This window comes from Bombina bombina, chromosome 4 (assembly GCF_027579735.1).
Source record: "Bombina bombina isolate aBomBom1 chromosome 4, aBomBom1.pri, whole genome shotgun sequence".
Classification (NCBI taxonomy): domain Eukaryota; kingdom Metazoa; phylum Chordata; class Amphibia; order Anura; family Bombinatoridae; genus Bombina; species Bombina bombina.
In genome coordinates, this window is record NC_069502.1 from 517,959,180 (window position 1) to 517,974,798 (window position 15,619).

The following is a 15,619-nucleotide window of genomic DNA, read 5'->3' on the forward strand; positions in this document are numbered from 1 at the left end:
GCGAAGAATATGAATTGGCCCTGCTGATACATGCCCATCAGTTATGTTCCGAATGCCGTTTTAGAGTGCTCTGTTCCTCGGGATCGGGGAATCAGGTGCCCACTGAGCCATCCATCTCTGCGGATTATATTTCTCACAAGACGAGTTCCCTACCACCAACTCTTACTACATATGCAGGTAACCCAAATGCTACTTATCCTTCTAGGTAGTGTGGCCTGTTCCAACTGGAGGTTACGACACGGTTCTGCATGGCCATATCTTTGATGCTGGCGCATCTGCACCTCCCGGGAGTATGCTTACGATATTGTCCATGTTCCGTTAACCAGGGCTCGTCAGGCATGGGATCGCCTGGTCCAATTCAGCCCTCCGGGGAAGCTACTTCGGGGCCGGTGTTTTCTTTTGTCCCGGCGGAGGTATGTTGTGCCTTTCGTTATAGACTGGCATGCCTTTGTGTTCTATTAAGGCACGTTTTTGGCGTTGCTGGAGGATCCCACTCTTAATGGGTCGGGGGATTCTCAGTCTTAATATTTGACTGGCTTTCATGCATAGACATAATAAGGGGATGAAGTAATCATTTTTTAGTCTGTTATTTGTGTATATTTTTCCAGTTCTGAGCTTTGAAGTCTTGGACCCCTGTTGGGCTGATCCTGCGGGTCTGTCCGTTCTTCCTGGGAAATAACCTACAGGTTGCCTTATCTTTTATTTTCATCCGGTGAGGATGATTTTTATTTGGTCTAAAGCTCATGTTCTGGAACTTTCTTCTCTGGGATTGATACTCGCGATTTTGTGGTCGGACTGTTTACAAAAGTCTGTCTGACCTTTATCCCTCCATCTCAGGGGAGACTCTATGTGGCCTTGACAGTGCTGGGGCCCTTGGTTTCAGGCTGGTCCTGATTGCTTTGGATTCGTCTCCCTTGGATGTGGTCCTCTGGAACGTTAATCTGAAAAAATTATGGAGACTAGCCTTTCTTTCTACTCTCTTTCGGGTGACTCTGTTCTTGTTCTCATTTCCCTTAGTGTTGCCCTTGGGGCCTTTGGGCTCTAGAGAAATTGCGTGACTTTGTTGCGGCCTAGCACCTTGTTGGGGGGGTGTTGACCTCCGGCTAAGGGTGTTCTCTTCCCTTGGGCTGGGAATTACTAGAGAGTCCTGTACCCGTTCTCCGGGTTTCCTGGCTCTCTTCTCATCCCCTGTGAGTCTAATCTTGTGTGCCCTGGGGTGGTCGTTCGTTCTAGGATGATTCTGGGTCCCCGGGTCCAGGGTTCTTGTCTTTGATCCTTCTGGGATGTCTGGAGACTTATGATCCTGTGGACTGGTTCTGGACGACCCAGTTTTTTCAGGGATCCTATGTGACATAGGGCCTAGCTCTTTTGTTTTGCAAGCTGGAAGGCCAAAGTTCACATCCACCTACCGGTACTGGTTATAAACATTAAGGCCTGACTTGTCCTTCGGACGGAGTGTGCTACTCTTTAAGGGGAGTTTTTTTCTCTATTGGGTCAACAGTGGTGTCTGAATGATTTTTTCATTCAGTCCATGTTTTGATTATTCTATGGCTTCATGTCTTGTGGACATGTACGCTGTTCTTATCTGTGCCCTTCCCTTTTGAGGGGATAGTCTGTCTTCCTTGTGAGCTGGAGTTTCCTCTCTCTGGATGGTCTTGTCCTGCCCTGTGTGTAGGAGGTTGAATCAGGTGGCTTATTTCTGTAAACGGCAGCATCTGCTGCTCCGTGGGCTCTGTTACACCTGTTGGAATTTGATCTCTCTATGTAGAGACTGTCTAAGAGAGTTGTGACAGGTCTTCCTATGGATCTATTGCACTTTTCTCTGTTCCAGGTCCCAGGGGTTTTTTCTTGGGAGTGCCTTATTTTGGAGGAGCAGATTGGGTTGGCACCCAAGCTCTGCTGGGGTGGGTGAGTCCCCCCTTTTTCTTTCTATTCCTTCAGGGATTGTGGTTTTGGTCTTTCTGTCCCCCCTGTCTATCAGACATGTCTGTCGCTTGGGCTGGTCCAGTGTTGGAGCAGGATCTGAGATCTGTTGCTCTGCTAAATTCGTCCTCTGAGCATTCGAGGTACAGTAAGCCTCTTGAGGTTTCTCCTTTCTTTATGTTCAATGTTTGTGGGAAGGACTGGCGGCTCTTAGATAGTCTGCAACATTATCCGCTGGTTAGTGGATACTTAGCAATCTGAAGGATTCTATTTTCAGCTGCTTTCTGCTTGCCCTACAGGTATTTCAGTTTCAGAGTCATTTTTACATGACTAGCGTGCAGGGTTTTTGCCTTAGGTGTTGTTTGTCAGACCTATCTGAGTTTGCTGCACAAGGTTTCACTTCTGAATATTTCGGTATTCTGAGCTACCTTTTTGCGACTTGGGGACCTTCGTCTTCAGTTGCTTTTTAGAGTGCAGTTGCACTGTGTTAGGGGAAGATCCTCTCTGTTTCAGACTCCCGGCCTTATCCCGTTGTTTCTGTATTTTTGGGATCTGGGCATTGCCTCCCCATGTTTCTATGAGACTGGTGGGACTCTGTTGGTATGGAGTTCCTTATGCTAGTTGGACAGCTAGCTCAGCATACTAAAGCACTGTGGCTACTCTGCACTGTAGCAAACCAAGGGTTTCAAGTTCAATCCCCGGCGAGGTCTACTCAGCCTTCCTCCTTTCGAGGTTGATAAAATGAGCAGCTCCTTGAGTCTCTTAAGGTGGATTAGCTGCACTTTAACAAGAACATTCATGTTTTCTCTGTGTCTTTTCTTCTTTGTGGAAGAATACATGTAGCTTGTTCCCTTTCTTTAGTAAGGGGTGTGTTCCAAAGTTGTTCTCGGCTTCGGGACAAAGCAGGATGTTGTTGGGTAGGGGTTTTCAGGTCTGGTGCCCTCAGAATGGGCCGCCTCTTGTACCCCCCGTTTTTGCATTCAGTGTCCTCTATAGCTTGGCTATTGTTTTCATAAAAGTAATGAATTATGAAGAAAAACTTAAATTATTGTGTCTGGATGATTTTTTCATTCAGTCCATGTTTTGAATATCCTATGGCTTCATGTCTTGTGGACATGTACGCTGTTCTTATCTGTGCCCTTCCATTTTGAGGGGATAGTTTGTCTTCCTTATGAGCTGGAGTTTCCTCTCTCTGGATGGTCTTGTCCTGCCCTGTGTGTAGGAGGTTGAATCAGGTGGCTTATTTCTGTAAAGGGCAGCATCTGCTGCTCTGTGGGCTCTGTTACACCTGTTGGAATTTGATCTCTGTATGTAGAGACTGTCTAAGAGAGTTGTGACAGGTCTTCCTATGGATCTATTGCACTTTTCTCTGTTCCAGGTCCCAGGGTTTTTTTCTTGGGAGTGCCTTATTTTGGAGGAGCAGATTGGATTGGCACCCAAGCTCTGTTGGGGTGGGTGAGTCCCCCCCTTTTTCTTTCTATTCCTTGAGGGCTTGTGGTTGGGGTCTTTCTGTCCCCCCTGTCTATCAGACATGTCTGTTGCTTGGGCTGGTCCAGTGTTGGAGCAGGATCTGAGATCTGTTGCTCTGCTAAATTCATCCTCTGAGCATTCGAGGTACGGTAAGCCTCTTGAGGTTTTTCCTTTCTCCATGTTCAAGGTTTGTGGGAAGGACTGACAGCTCTTAGATAGTCTGCAACATTATCCACTTGTTAGTGGATACTTAGCAATCTGAAGGATTCTATTTTCAGCTGCTTTCTGCTTGCCCTACAAGTATTTCAGTTTCAGAGTCATTTTTACATGACTAGCGTGCAGTGTTTTCGCATTAGGTGTTGTTCGTCAGACCTATCTGAGCTTGCTGCACGAGGTTTCGCTTCTGAATATTTCGGTATTCTGAGCTACCTTTTTGCGACTTGGGGAGCTTCGTCTTCAGTTGCTTTTTAGAGTGCAGTTGCACTGTGTTAGGGGAAGATCCTCTCTGTTTCAGACTCCCGGCCTTATCCCGTGGTTTCTGTATTTCTGGGGTCTGGGCATTGCCTCCCCTTGTTTCTATGAGACTGGTGGGCCTCTGATGGTATGGAGTTCCTTATGCTAGCTGGACAGCTATCTCAGCATACTAAAGCACTGTGGCTACTCTGCACTGTAGCAAACCGAGGGTTGCAAGTTCAATCCCTGGCGAGGTCTACTCAGCCTTCCTCCTTTCGAGGTTGATAAAATGAGCAGCTCCTTGAGTCCCTTAAGGGGGATTAGCCGTGCTTTACAAGAACATTCATGTTTTCTCTGTGTCTTTTCTTCTTTGTGGAAGAATACATGTAGCTTGTTCCCTTTCTTTAGTAAGGGGTGTGTTCCAAAGTTTTTCTCGGCTTCGGGACAAAGTGGGGTGTTGTTGGGTAGGGGTTTTCAGGTCTGGTGCCCTCAGAATGGGCCGCCTCTTGTAACCCCCGTTTTTGCAATTAGTGTCCTCTATAGCTTGGCTATTGTTTTCCCAAAAGTAATGAATTATGAAGAAAAACTTAAATTATGCTTAGCTGATAATTTTCTTTTCTTCAGATGGAAAGAGTCCACAGCTCCCCGCCCGTATTTCTCTGTGTGGCATCTGTTATTTTTGTTCTTCTGGCACCTTTTCACCCTGATATTTCTTCTGCTGTTCCTTGTTCCCTTGGCAGAATGACTGGGGGATGAGAGAAGTGGGGGAGGTATTTAAGCCTTTGGCTGTGGTGTCTTTGCCTCCTCCTGGTAGCCAGGTTCTGAATTTTCAAAAGTAATGAATGCAGCTGTGGACTCTTTCCATCTGAAGAAAAGAAGCATATTTTAAGTTTTTAAGCAATACATTGCTGTGACTGACCAGTAATTCTCCTTACAATTAAATTATTTAGTTTATTGTTAATCCAAGCTAAGCAAACTGTTTTCAGTGAGTGTAAATTGATGGCATCAAATATAGTAAAATCCAATTTATTTTAAAGGAATTTAATATATAACACATTAAGACTCACCTGATTATTGAATATATTTATTATATTACCATTTGCCATCCCTACATCTTTAATATCTTAACACATTTTATACTCATCTGTACCTTTTCTCATCTTTCTTTTTCTTGATTTTTAGAACGTTTGCAAATTCATGATAATAAATGCCAGTCTTATTCCATTGTAGTGTCACAGTTTGCCAATCAAGCAATAATACAATATTTAAAAAAAAAAATCACTGGCTAATGGCAAGCATATAGCGCTACAGTACACACCCATACGGATCAAGACGTATAAATCTTCTTTAGCTGATTAAAAAAGGCAACAATTATTATACAACCGATATGCACAGTATGCATGCACTCAAGCAAAGGATGTTACTGGGAAGTTTGAGATGCTCTATCTATCTCTAACAACTAGCTGATTCAATACTCCCACTAGTGAGCACCTCAGTCCATCAGAAACCATGGGCAGCTTGAGTGATAGCTGTGGGTCTGGTCTAGCAGTGAGGAGTTAAAGTGCTGAAGCCACTCTGTAGGGCCAAGCAGTAAGGTGTAAATGGGCTGAGATTTTCTGCTGTGTCAGGACCCCCAGTTACAGCAAGCTATGGATAAAGGGTTAATCTCTTCCGCGGAGCGCAATGTACAGGTCTTCGCTGGGTTATATTTATAATCAGGGGGTTTAGCTGCTAAATTGCATGCCATATCTCCTGCAATATAAGGTGCCTCGGAAAATGTTGTGGTTGTAACCTAGTTATACATGATACTTCTGCCATTTGCATTTATTTATATAGTGAATGTCCATATTTTATACAAATTTCAAAAGGCATAATACAAAATGCTATAAGATAAATTAATCAAATGGCAGTTTAAAAATGAATCAGAACATTTGTACGTTCTAACTCAAAGCCCAATGTAGTGAATCTATGTAATTTCTATTTTATTTATAGAAAATCATTTTTGTTTTATTTTACCCTTTAACTTTAATAAATTATGTGAGCTAGAAGATTACTGGCAGCTTTTGGCCCAAGGGGAAGGTATAGTTCAGAGGCTCATAGAAAAACAACATACTCTTTTGCACTCCTGTCACATTGTTTGACATTTTATACAGATAATGAAGATGCAGACATTTAAATGACACTGACTATAATGTATTTGCAGCACTGTACAAAGAAGGATAGCTTTAATACTGTAGGTATGGGCAGGTTACCTGTCATTTCATTCATTGAGGTTATGTTAAGATTGCTAAATGATGATGCCGAGCTTAACATCATGAAGACATTTTTTTGCAAAGTACACAAAAATCATTCTTTTTAATCGAGCTGCCTTGTTAATCGATTGGGTTGATCATTATTGTCATATTAGGAAGTCAGTGCAACTAGCAGAGGATAAGGGTGCACAGTTCTGAACTCTTGTCTGCCACTTAAAGGGACACTGTACCCAAAAATTTTCTTTTGTGATTCAGATAGAGCATGCAATTTTAAGCAACTTTCTAATTTACTCCTATTATCAATTTTTCTTTGTTCTCTTGCTATCTTTATATGAAAAAGAAGGCATCTAAGCTTTTTTCTTGGTTCAGCACTCTGGACAGCAGTTTTTGATTGGTGGATGAATTTATCCACCAATCAGCAAGGACAACCTAGGTTGTTCACCAAAAATGGGCCGGCATCTAAACTTACATTCTTGCATTTTAAATAAAGATACCAAGAGAATAAAGAACATTTGATAATAGGAGTAAATAAGAAAGTTACTTAAAATTGCATGCTCTATCTGAATCACGAAATACATTTTTTGGGTACAGTGTCCCTTTAATAATGACAGTTGAGCTGCCCTGAAAGGACTTCAAGTGGCTTACTTCTAAATACAACCAGTGTCCAAAACACTGCCTGGCAGAATAGCCTCCTAATTTGACAATGGTTTTCTTTATTTACACTGTAACAGAAGTTTAAGGGTCTACAAGACCACATTAGGGTTACTAAATCCTCTATAAGAATGAATTCTGCCACCCAGAGTTTATTGTATATTCCATTCTGTATGGCAGATAGTTTATTCATTATATTAAAGTAAAAAAAGTACAATATAAAATCATACAATAGGGTGCGCTATACTGATGTGCAAAAAATGTGCGTGTAAATCTGTGCTAACGTGACAAAAAAAGCGTGTTCAAAATATGAATCTAATAGTGATCATAAATTAATAATATTGTGTTGGTATTGGCACCTAAGTGAATATAAACGCAAAAGAAAAGAAAAGAAATACAATGTTTTTTAAAGGTCTATACCTAAGAAACTGAATGTGTTTAGTTGAATGAATAAGTAACTTCACATAAATAGTGGTGTGTACTCACAAAAACTTCATCCCAAAAAAAAATAATAAGTGCATACGTATGAATCAAGTGATACAGTATTACATATATTGACAATAGATAGAATATAATAAAATATTAAAAAAATATATAAAAAATAATAAAAAATATATAAAAATACAAACGATTTCACATAAAGTGCAGAGTCAATGATAGATAGGTGAAATCAACACTGTTGAAATCAATAATTCTGGAAGGCTGCTCCACTCCAAACCGGTGGTAAATCGATTGAACTGAAAAATAGAAAACACAAAGAGAGAGCGCCTAATGGTGTAATATCGTCAAGATCAAAAGTGATACAAACAAAAAAGTATCTGCCAAGTGGATACTCACAAAGAGCTTAGCACTCGCAAGTAGTGCATACAGGCGGGCTGACCTTTGTACAGCAGTCAGTACGCTGAATGTGTGGAAGTCATGTCGGATATCTGTTATGATAGAAAAAGAACACAGAAGACCAATGGTGCAATATCATCTGAATCCAAATGGACAAGGCAAAAGGACACAGTTTCAGCAAGATGTATACTCACAATGGAGTTGGCACTCGCAAGTAGTGCATTAGGGCAGGCTGACCTTCATACAGCAGTCAGCACTCTGGTAGTTAGTAGCTGTAGTTGGTAGCTGTAGCTGTTATCGGCTCAGGCTTGTCCTCTGCACACCGGCGTGTGTACTGAATACTCAGCTGTGGTTCAGCTGTTTGCTGAGGGAAGGAAATCCTCTAGGTGTGACGTGAACACACCAAAAAATGCACCTGAGGCTTGTTGCAGGCTCAGAATACACAAGGTGCATACAAATTAATAGGTCACAGAATAGAAACGGGTGACTAAAATGTTTTTTGAAATTGCCAATAAAAAAGGAAGTCAGCGGACAAAATGTTAGGTAAAAATAATTTAAAAAAGATTTATTTAAGAGCTAAAACAACGCGTTTCTCGGCCGATAAAGCTCACTGGCCGTTTCATCAGGTAAGTATATAAGTATAGCGGGAAAATCACATTTAAAAATACATAGGAAGGTCATGATTGGTTGGTACATCCACCAATAGATACCCAAACATTTTGTTACATTTAAAATACAATATTTCGCTGACATCCTAACAAAATACTTTCGTTACATGCAATAACAAGAATGAAAATGGTGTGTACATGGAAACAATGTTATAAATATTGTGTAATTTAAAAGCCGCAGGAGAAACCTTTTGCTCTTTAGCTGGAAAATACAAAATACTAAGCAGCTCGTTATGATCCTGTCGTAATGTAGGAGATGGTCAAAAAATTGTAGGGACAAATTAGGCCACAAGAACTATAGAAAAGAGACATCAAATTGATAATTCTGCTGTTTTAGAATGCATAATAGACTATAAACCATAATCGAGTCTTAAGTGTCATATACGGGGTCAGCGACTGTGTCATGAATGACAAAGAAATGGACATAATTAAGTATGTTGACGCTCACTAATTGAGACACAATTTATTTTGTATATATATAATATATGCATTTGAAATGGTATAATGGGATTCTTGTACCTGCAATATGTGATGCAATATAACTGATACTGTGTACTTTGGAGTAGAAATGGCATGTATGTGGTGTGTTCTATTTTAAACTTCACACTACAGGTAGACTATTTTCTGCCTGTATAGAATATACAGATAATAGAGTAGAAAATTTGATAATATTATGTTCATTAGTTAAATGCTGCCAAATCCAAGTTTGAATTCAAACCTGAAGGCCACAGAGTATTCAACTTGTGAATCCAGAAGGTTTCACGTTGTCTTAATTTAATAATTCTATTGTAATCTGTTGAAGGGGGTATATAGTCTATGGCAGTGATTTTTAACCTTTTTTTGCCGTGGCACACTTTTTTACATTAAAAAATCCTGTGGCACACCACCATCCCAAAATTTTAAAAAAATCACACATTGTAGCCTAATACAGCATATATATATACACATACACACAAACACACACATACTGTATGTATTGTGCTGTTATGCCATGCCTCCTACAAACTACCCCTGCACTGGGAGTAAAAAACAAGCAAAGTTTAAAAAATATGTCACACTGTTGTCAGTCTGCCGTGGCACACCTGAGGATCTCTCACGGCACACTAGTGTGCCACGGCACACTGGTTGAAAAACACTGGTCTATGGGATAAAATTTGAAAATTTCAGGATTGCCCTGATGTTTATTCAGGCAATGTTCTGGTATGCTATGTTTTACCTTTTTCTTTTTGCAATTTTTACAATTGCGTAAATGTTCTCCCCACCTAGTTCTGGCTTTTCTTGAGGTACGACCCACGTATTGGGCCCCACAAATACATTCAAGGACATAAATTACAAAGATAGAATTACAATTTAAGAATTTTTTAATGGGAAAAATTTCCCCAGTTATTTTTGAGGAAAATTTTTTCATACCAGATGGTATGTATTTGCAAGTATTACAGCCTCTTTTCCCACATTTGTAGACTCCTATATGACTAAGAAAATTTGTGTTATTATTGGATTTTTTGTTGGAAAAAATATGTTTGACTTTTTTACTGGGAGCTAGCTTGCTCCTCAGAGTAGGAGCCCTGGTATATACGATTCTGGGAAAACTGTCTACTAAATTTTTCAAGATGGGATCTCTAAGTATTATTGGCCAATGTTTGTTAAGAATCTGTCTAATCTGTTTGTAATTATTATTGTATTGAGTGATGAACAATGGTTTTGCTGAAAAATTATCATTCTCTCTTTTTTTAGGGGTCTTATTTTTGTTGAGTAGAGTGTCCCTATCTAGGAGTCTGGCCTTGTCTCTACAAGTTATCAAAAGGTCGTTAGGATATCCTTTGTCAAGGAACCTTTGATAGATGATTTTACTCTGCAAGTCAAAGGATTCTAGTGATGAACAATTGCGTCTAATTCTCTCGAATTGACTAAAAGGGATGTTTGATAGCCAGTTGATATGATGGTTACTTTTGAAGTTTAAATAACTATTGCTGTCTACTTTCTTGAAAAATGTTTTTGAGCAAAGATTTCCTGACTGGTCCCAGCTTAAAGTGAGATCTAAAAAATCTATTGTCTGCTTGTTGATATCAGCAGTGAAAGACAAACCAAAATCATTTTGGTTGAGGGAAGCAGCAAACAATGTTGCTGAGGAAAGGTCACCTCTCCATAGAAAGATCAAGTCATCAATGTAGCGGCCATAGAACACCAGACTCGCCCCAGCAGAGGAATTATAGATGTAAATATCCTCAAAAATGCCCATAAAAATGTTGGCAAAGCTAGGGGCTAATCTGGTGCCCATGGCCGTACCTTTGATTTGCAAATAAAATAAATCCTGAAACATAAAATAATTGTGTTGTAAAATAAATCTAATACATTCTATAATATACTCTTTTTGAAAGTGAGGCATATAGTGATCTTCATTTAATTTTAGCAAGATTGTCTGTAAACCTAATTCGTGAGATATGTTAGAGTAGAGAGAACTAACGTCACAGGTGATCCATATTAGGTCACCATTGTTCTTAAAATCCTTAATTTTATTGAGTAAATGCGTACCGTCTTTGATATAGGATCTGAGGCCAACAACATGTTTCTGTAAAAAAAGGTCAATATAGTAAGATAGATTATATGTTAAGTTATCTATCCCTGCGATAATTGGTCGGCCAGGGGGGTGTTTTTGATCCTTATGGATTTTTGGCAAATGATAATAATGTGCCATACTAGGGTTGCTGACTTTAAGAAAATTTCTTTCATCTTTATTTAAAATATTAAGATTGGAGCCTCTTTCAATCAATATATGATATTCTTTTAGAAAAATAGGTGTGGGGTCTGTTTTTAGGACTCTATAGTAGTTATTGTCATTCAGAATCCGTTTGGCCTCTGATAAGTAATCACAAAAATCTTGAATCACTATTCCTCCTCCCTTGTCAGCGTCCCGTATGATGATATTGGGGTTGTCTGCAAGCGAGGAGACGAAAAAAAAGAATAAAAAAAAAAAAAAAGAATTTTTACAAATTACAAGGTGAAAGGAAGGCAGTCTCCTCCCTTGCAGACAACCCCAATATTATCATACGGGACGCTGACAAGGGAGGAGACAAGGCCAGACTCCTAGATAGGGACACTCTACTCAACAAAAATAAGACCCCTAAAAAAAGAGAGAATGATAATTTTTCAGCAAAACCATTGTTCATCACTCAATACAATAATAATTACAAACGGATTAGACAGATTCTTAACAAACATTGGCCAATAATACTTAGAGATCCCATCTTGAAAAATTTAGTAGACAGTTTTCCCAGAATCGTATATACCAGGGCTCCTACTCTGAGGAGCAAGCTAGCTCCCAGTAAAAAAGTCAAACATATTTTTTCCAACAAAAAATCCAATAATAACACAAATTTTCTTAGTCATATAGGAGTCTACAAATGTGGGAAAAGAGGCTGTAATACTTGCAAATACATACCATCTGGTATGAAAAAATTTTCCTCAAAAATAACTGGGGAAATTTTTCCCATTAAAAAATTCTTAAATTGTAGTTCTATCTTTGTAATTTATGTCCTTGAATGTATTTGTGGGGCCCAATACGTGGGTCGTACCTCAAGAAAAGCCAGAACTAGGTGGGGAGAACATTTACGCAATTGTAAAAATTGCAAAAAGAAAAAGGTAAAACATAGCATACCAGAACATTGCCTGAATAAACATCAGGGCAATCCTGAAATTTTCAAATTTTATCCCATAGACTATATACCCCCTTCAACAGATTACAATAGAATTATTAAATTAAGACAACGTGAAACCTTCTGGATTCACAAGTTGAATACTCTGTGGCCTTCAGGTTTGAATTCAAATTGGATTTGGCAGCATTTAATTAATGAACATAATATTATCAAATGTTCTACTCTATTATCTGTATATTCTATACAGGCAGAAAATAGTCTACCTGTAGTGTGAAGTTTAAAATAGAACACACCAAATACATGCCATTTCTACTCCAAAGTACACAGTATCAGTTATATTGCATCACATATTGCAGGTACAAGAATCCCATTATACCATTTCAAATGCATATGTTATATATATATACAAAATAAATTGTGTCTCAATTAGTGAGCGTCAACATACTTAATTATGTCCATTTCTTTGTCATTCATGACACAGTCGCTGACACCCGTATATGACACTTAAGACTCGATTAGGGTTTATAGTCTATTATGCATTCTAAAACATCAGAATTATCAATTTGATGTCTCTTTTCTATAGTTCTTGTGGCCTCATTTGTCCCTACAATTTTTTGACCATCTCCTACATTACGACAGGATCATAACGAGCTGCTTAGTATTTTGTACTTTCCAGCTAAAGAGCAAAAGGTTTCTCCTGCGGCTTTTAAATTACACAATATTTATAACATTGTTTCCATGTACACACCATTTTCATTCTTGTTATTGCATGTAACGAAAGTATTTTGTTAGGATGTCAGCGAAATATTGTATTTTAAATGTAACAAAATGTTTGGGTATCTATTGGTGGATGTACCAACCAATCATGACCTTCCTATGTATTTTTAAATGTGATTTTCCCGCTATACTTATATACTTACCTGATGAAACGGCCAGTGAGCTTTATCGGCCGAGAAACGCGTTGTTTTAGCTCTTAAATAAATCTTTTTTAAATTATTTTTACCTAACATTTTGTCCGCTGACTTCCTTTTTTATTGGCAATTTCAAAAAACATTTTAGTCACCCGTTTCTATTCTGTGACCTATTAATTTGTATGCACCTTGTGTATTCTGAGCCTGCAACAAGCCTCAGGTGCATTTTTTGGTGTGTTCACGTCACACCTAGAGGATTTCCTTCCCTCAGCAAACAGCTGAACCACAGCTGAGTATTCAGTACACACGCCGGTGTGCAGAGGACAAGCCTGAGCCGATAACAGCTACAGCTACCAACTACAGCTACTAACTACCAGAGTGCTGACTGCTGTATGAAGGTCAGCCTGCCCTAATGCACTACTTGCGAGTGCCAACTCCATTGTGAGTATACATCTTGCTGAAACTGTGTCCTTTTGCCGTGTCCATTTGGATTCAGACGATATTGCACCATTGGTCTTCTGTGTTCTTTTTCTATCATAACAGATATGCGACATGACTTCCACACATTCAGCGTACTGACTGCTGTACAAAGGTCAGCCCGCCTGTATGCACTACTTGCGAGTGCTAAGCTCTTTGTGAGTATCCACTTGGCAGATACTTTTTTGTTTGTATCACTTTTGATCTTGACGATATTACACCATTAGGCGCTCTCTCTTTGTGTTTTCTATTATTCATTATATTGATTACAATGCAGAGGGTTTTTTCTGTTTAATTGTAATTTTTTTATTTATTTCAGCATTTGACAAATAAGTACATTCTCCATATACATAATTATTATAAATGCATTTTCAGATGCTGTGCCAAGTGGGACATTAAAACATGGCATCCTTCTGCAGAGGGAAAGCTATAAAAACTGATATAAATTTCACTATTGCATGACTGTTAATTTAATCAATCAACACTGTAGAATGTGATTATTTTGTATAGTTTGTTGAATATGATTGTTTGCTTTCTATCATTTTAATTTGTTAGGTTCTAGTTCTTTTGAATCTCAAAAGATGGACCGCCCGTCAATATCTGTTATTTCTCCAACTAGTCCTGGCACTTTAAAAGATGCACCTCAGGTTTTGCCTGGGCAGCTGTCTGTAAGTATTGTAAAGTTTCCATTGTTTACTGCAAATATAACTTATATTACATCTTATAGATCCCTCTGCAATTTCACGGCCTGTATAAAGCTATTTTTGACCCCAGCATGCTTACAGGTTAAAAACATATGCAAAGATATCAGCACCACCTATAAAAAGTATTTCTTTATTTAGCCAAAATCTCCACAAAGACAATGTTTCGGGTTCACACTCTTAATATTAAGGGTGTTAACCTGAAATGATGTCTTTGTAAAAATTTTGTCTAAATAAATAAAAAAAAAATTATTGGTGGTGCTGCTATCTTTGCATATGTTTAGATTTTTTTGGGGGTGTGAGGCAAGACCCCTTTAGCGTGCGCACCTGTATATATGAAGAACTCAGGTGCTGGAATACTGTTGCTCTACAGGTTGAATAAGAGTAGTTAGCAACATGAATATGAATTAAGGTTGTGCTTTCTGCAAAATATGCTGCCAAGATACAATATTACTGTGAATTAATGCTTATGATTCACTGCAGACAGTCAGCACTGAGTCCTAAAACAAGAATGGTGAATCTATGAATGACCATTGTATTGGCCAAGAGTACAATGGCTACAGGCTGGTGAATCCATTTGTACTATTTGTTGCCATTACCCAAATTAATTACGTTAGCAGTATCTTATTAAATGATTTGCAATGTGTAAGGGGCGCAGCAAAGCTGGTGTTTTTACAGGAATAGTAATAAAGCCGTAAGGAGAAATTTCCCTAGGTTTGGACAAATCTATATTTAATTATCCGCTGTTTTTAAATTAATAGTGACATGTGGGTATTGTTAATGAAATAGTTATATGTTTCTGCGTGTTCTTGCAAGTTGCATAATAAGATAAGTTTAGTCAGATTTACAGTTGAAATACTTGAATATGTTGGCCTGTAACTTGGCAAGGAATTCGATTTTAGATGTTCTACTTAATCTTGAAAAAGAAAAGTGAAGTATATCAAAAATATTTACATCAAAAAGCTGGAATGCCACATTGTATGCTTATATGAAATATTTAATAATTTATAAAAAAAACACATTATTAGTTCCTCTGAACTTGTTGCCAAGAGCTCACATCACTGATGTAAAGAAACATAGGGTATCAATGCTCCTGTTTTTCTAAATTTTAAGTTTGGCTGATGCATAGTTCTAGGGGATAGACAGATTGACATATGACTCTATTAAAATTCAACATAATCTAAATAAAGGGTGTGTGTGTGTATGGATATATGGTCAACTTTAGTTATGATTAGCTCTAGGCTAAAGACGATGGATGTAGAAATTATGTTATCCTAGTTAAATGATAACACAACTAAATGAATGTGTTGTGAAGATTATATATGGAGTTTGTATGCGAAAATATACCCAGCATTGAAATACAAGAAAGCATTAAGTTTGCATCTAGACATATAGAAGAATAGATTAAATGCACAGAATTGTAGAGAATGGGGCCCTTCTAGGTTTTACTTCTCTCATAAATCATTTAAGAACATTGTTACAAAGAATCAGAAGATTCTGATTTTGGAATAAAATTCCCACAAGTTATTCAGCACTGATTCCTGTTTTTGATCTTCAATACTCACAGATTTATAGGTACAATTTAAAGGGACAGTCAACACCAGAATTGTTGTTGTTTAAAAA

At 38.4% G+C, this 15,619-nt stretch overlaps 1 protein-coding gene across 2 annotated transcripts in view; it reads left to right on the forward strand.

Moving 5' to 3' along the window:
• Positions 1–15,619, forward strand: part of RIMS1 (regulating synaptic membrane exocytosis 1) — an 831,266-nt gene that overhangs the window by 460,078 nt on the left and 355,569 nt on the right. For both annotated transcript variants that reach the window (XM_053710432.1, XM_053710433.1), the window contains one exon: positions 13,851–13,963. In XM_053710432.1, coding sequence (XP_053566407.1) covers positions 13,851–13,963 — 113 coding nt within the window. The remainder of the gene's footprint in view (positions 1–13,850; positions 13,964–15,619) is intronic.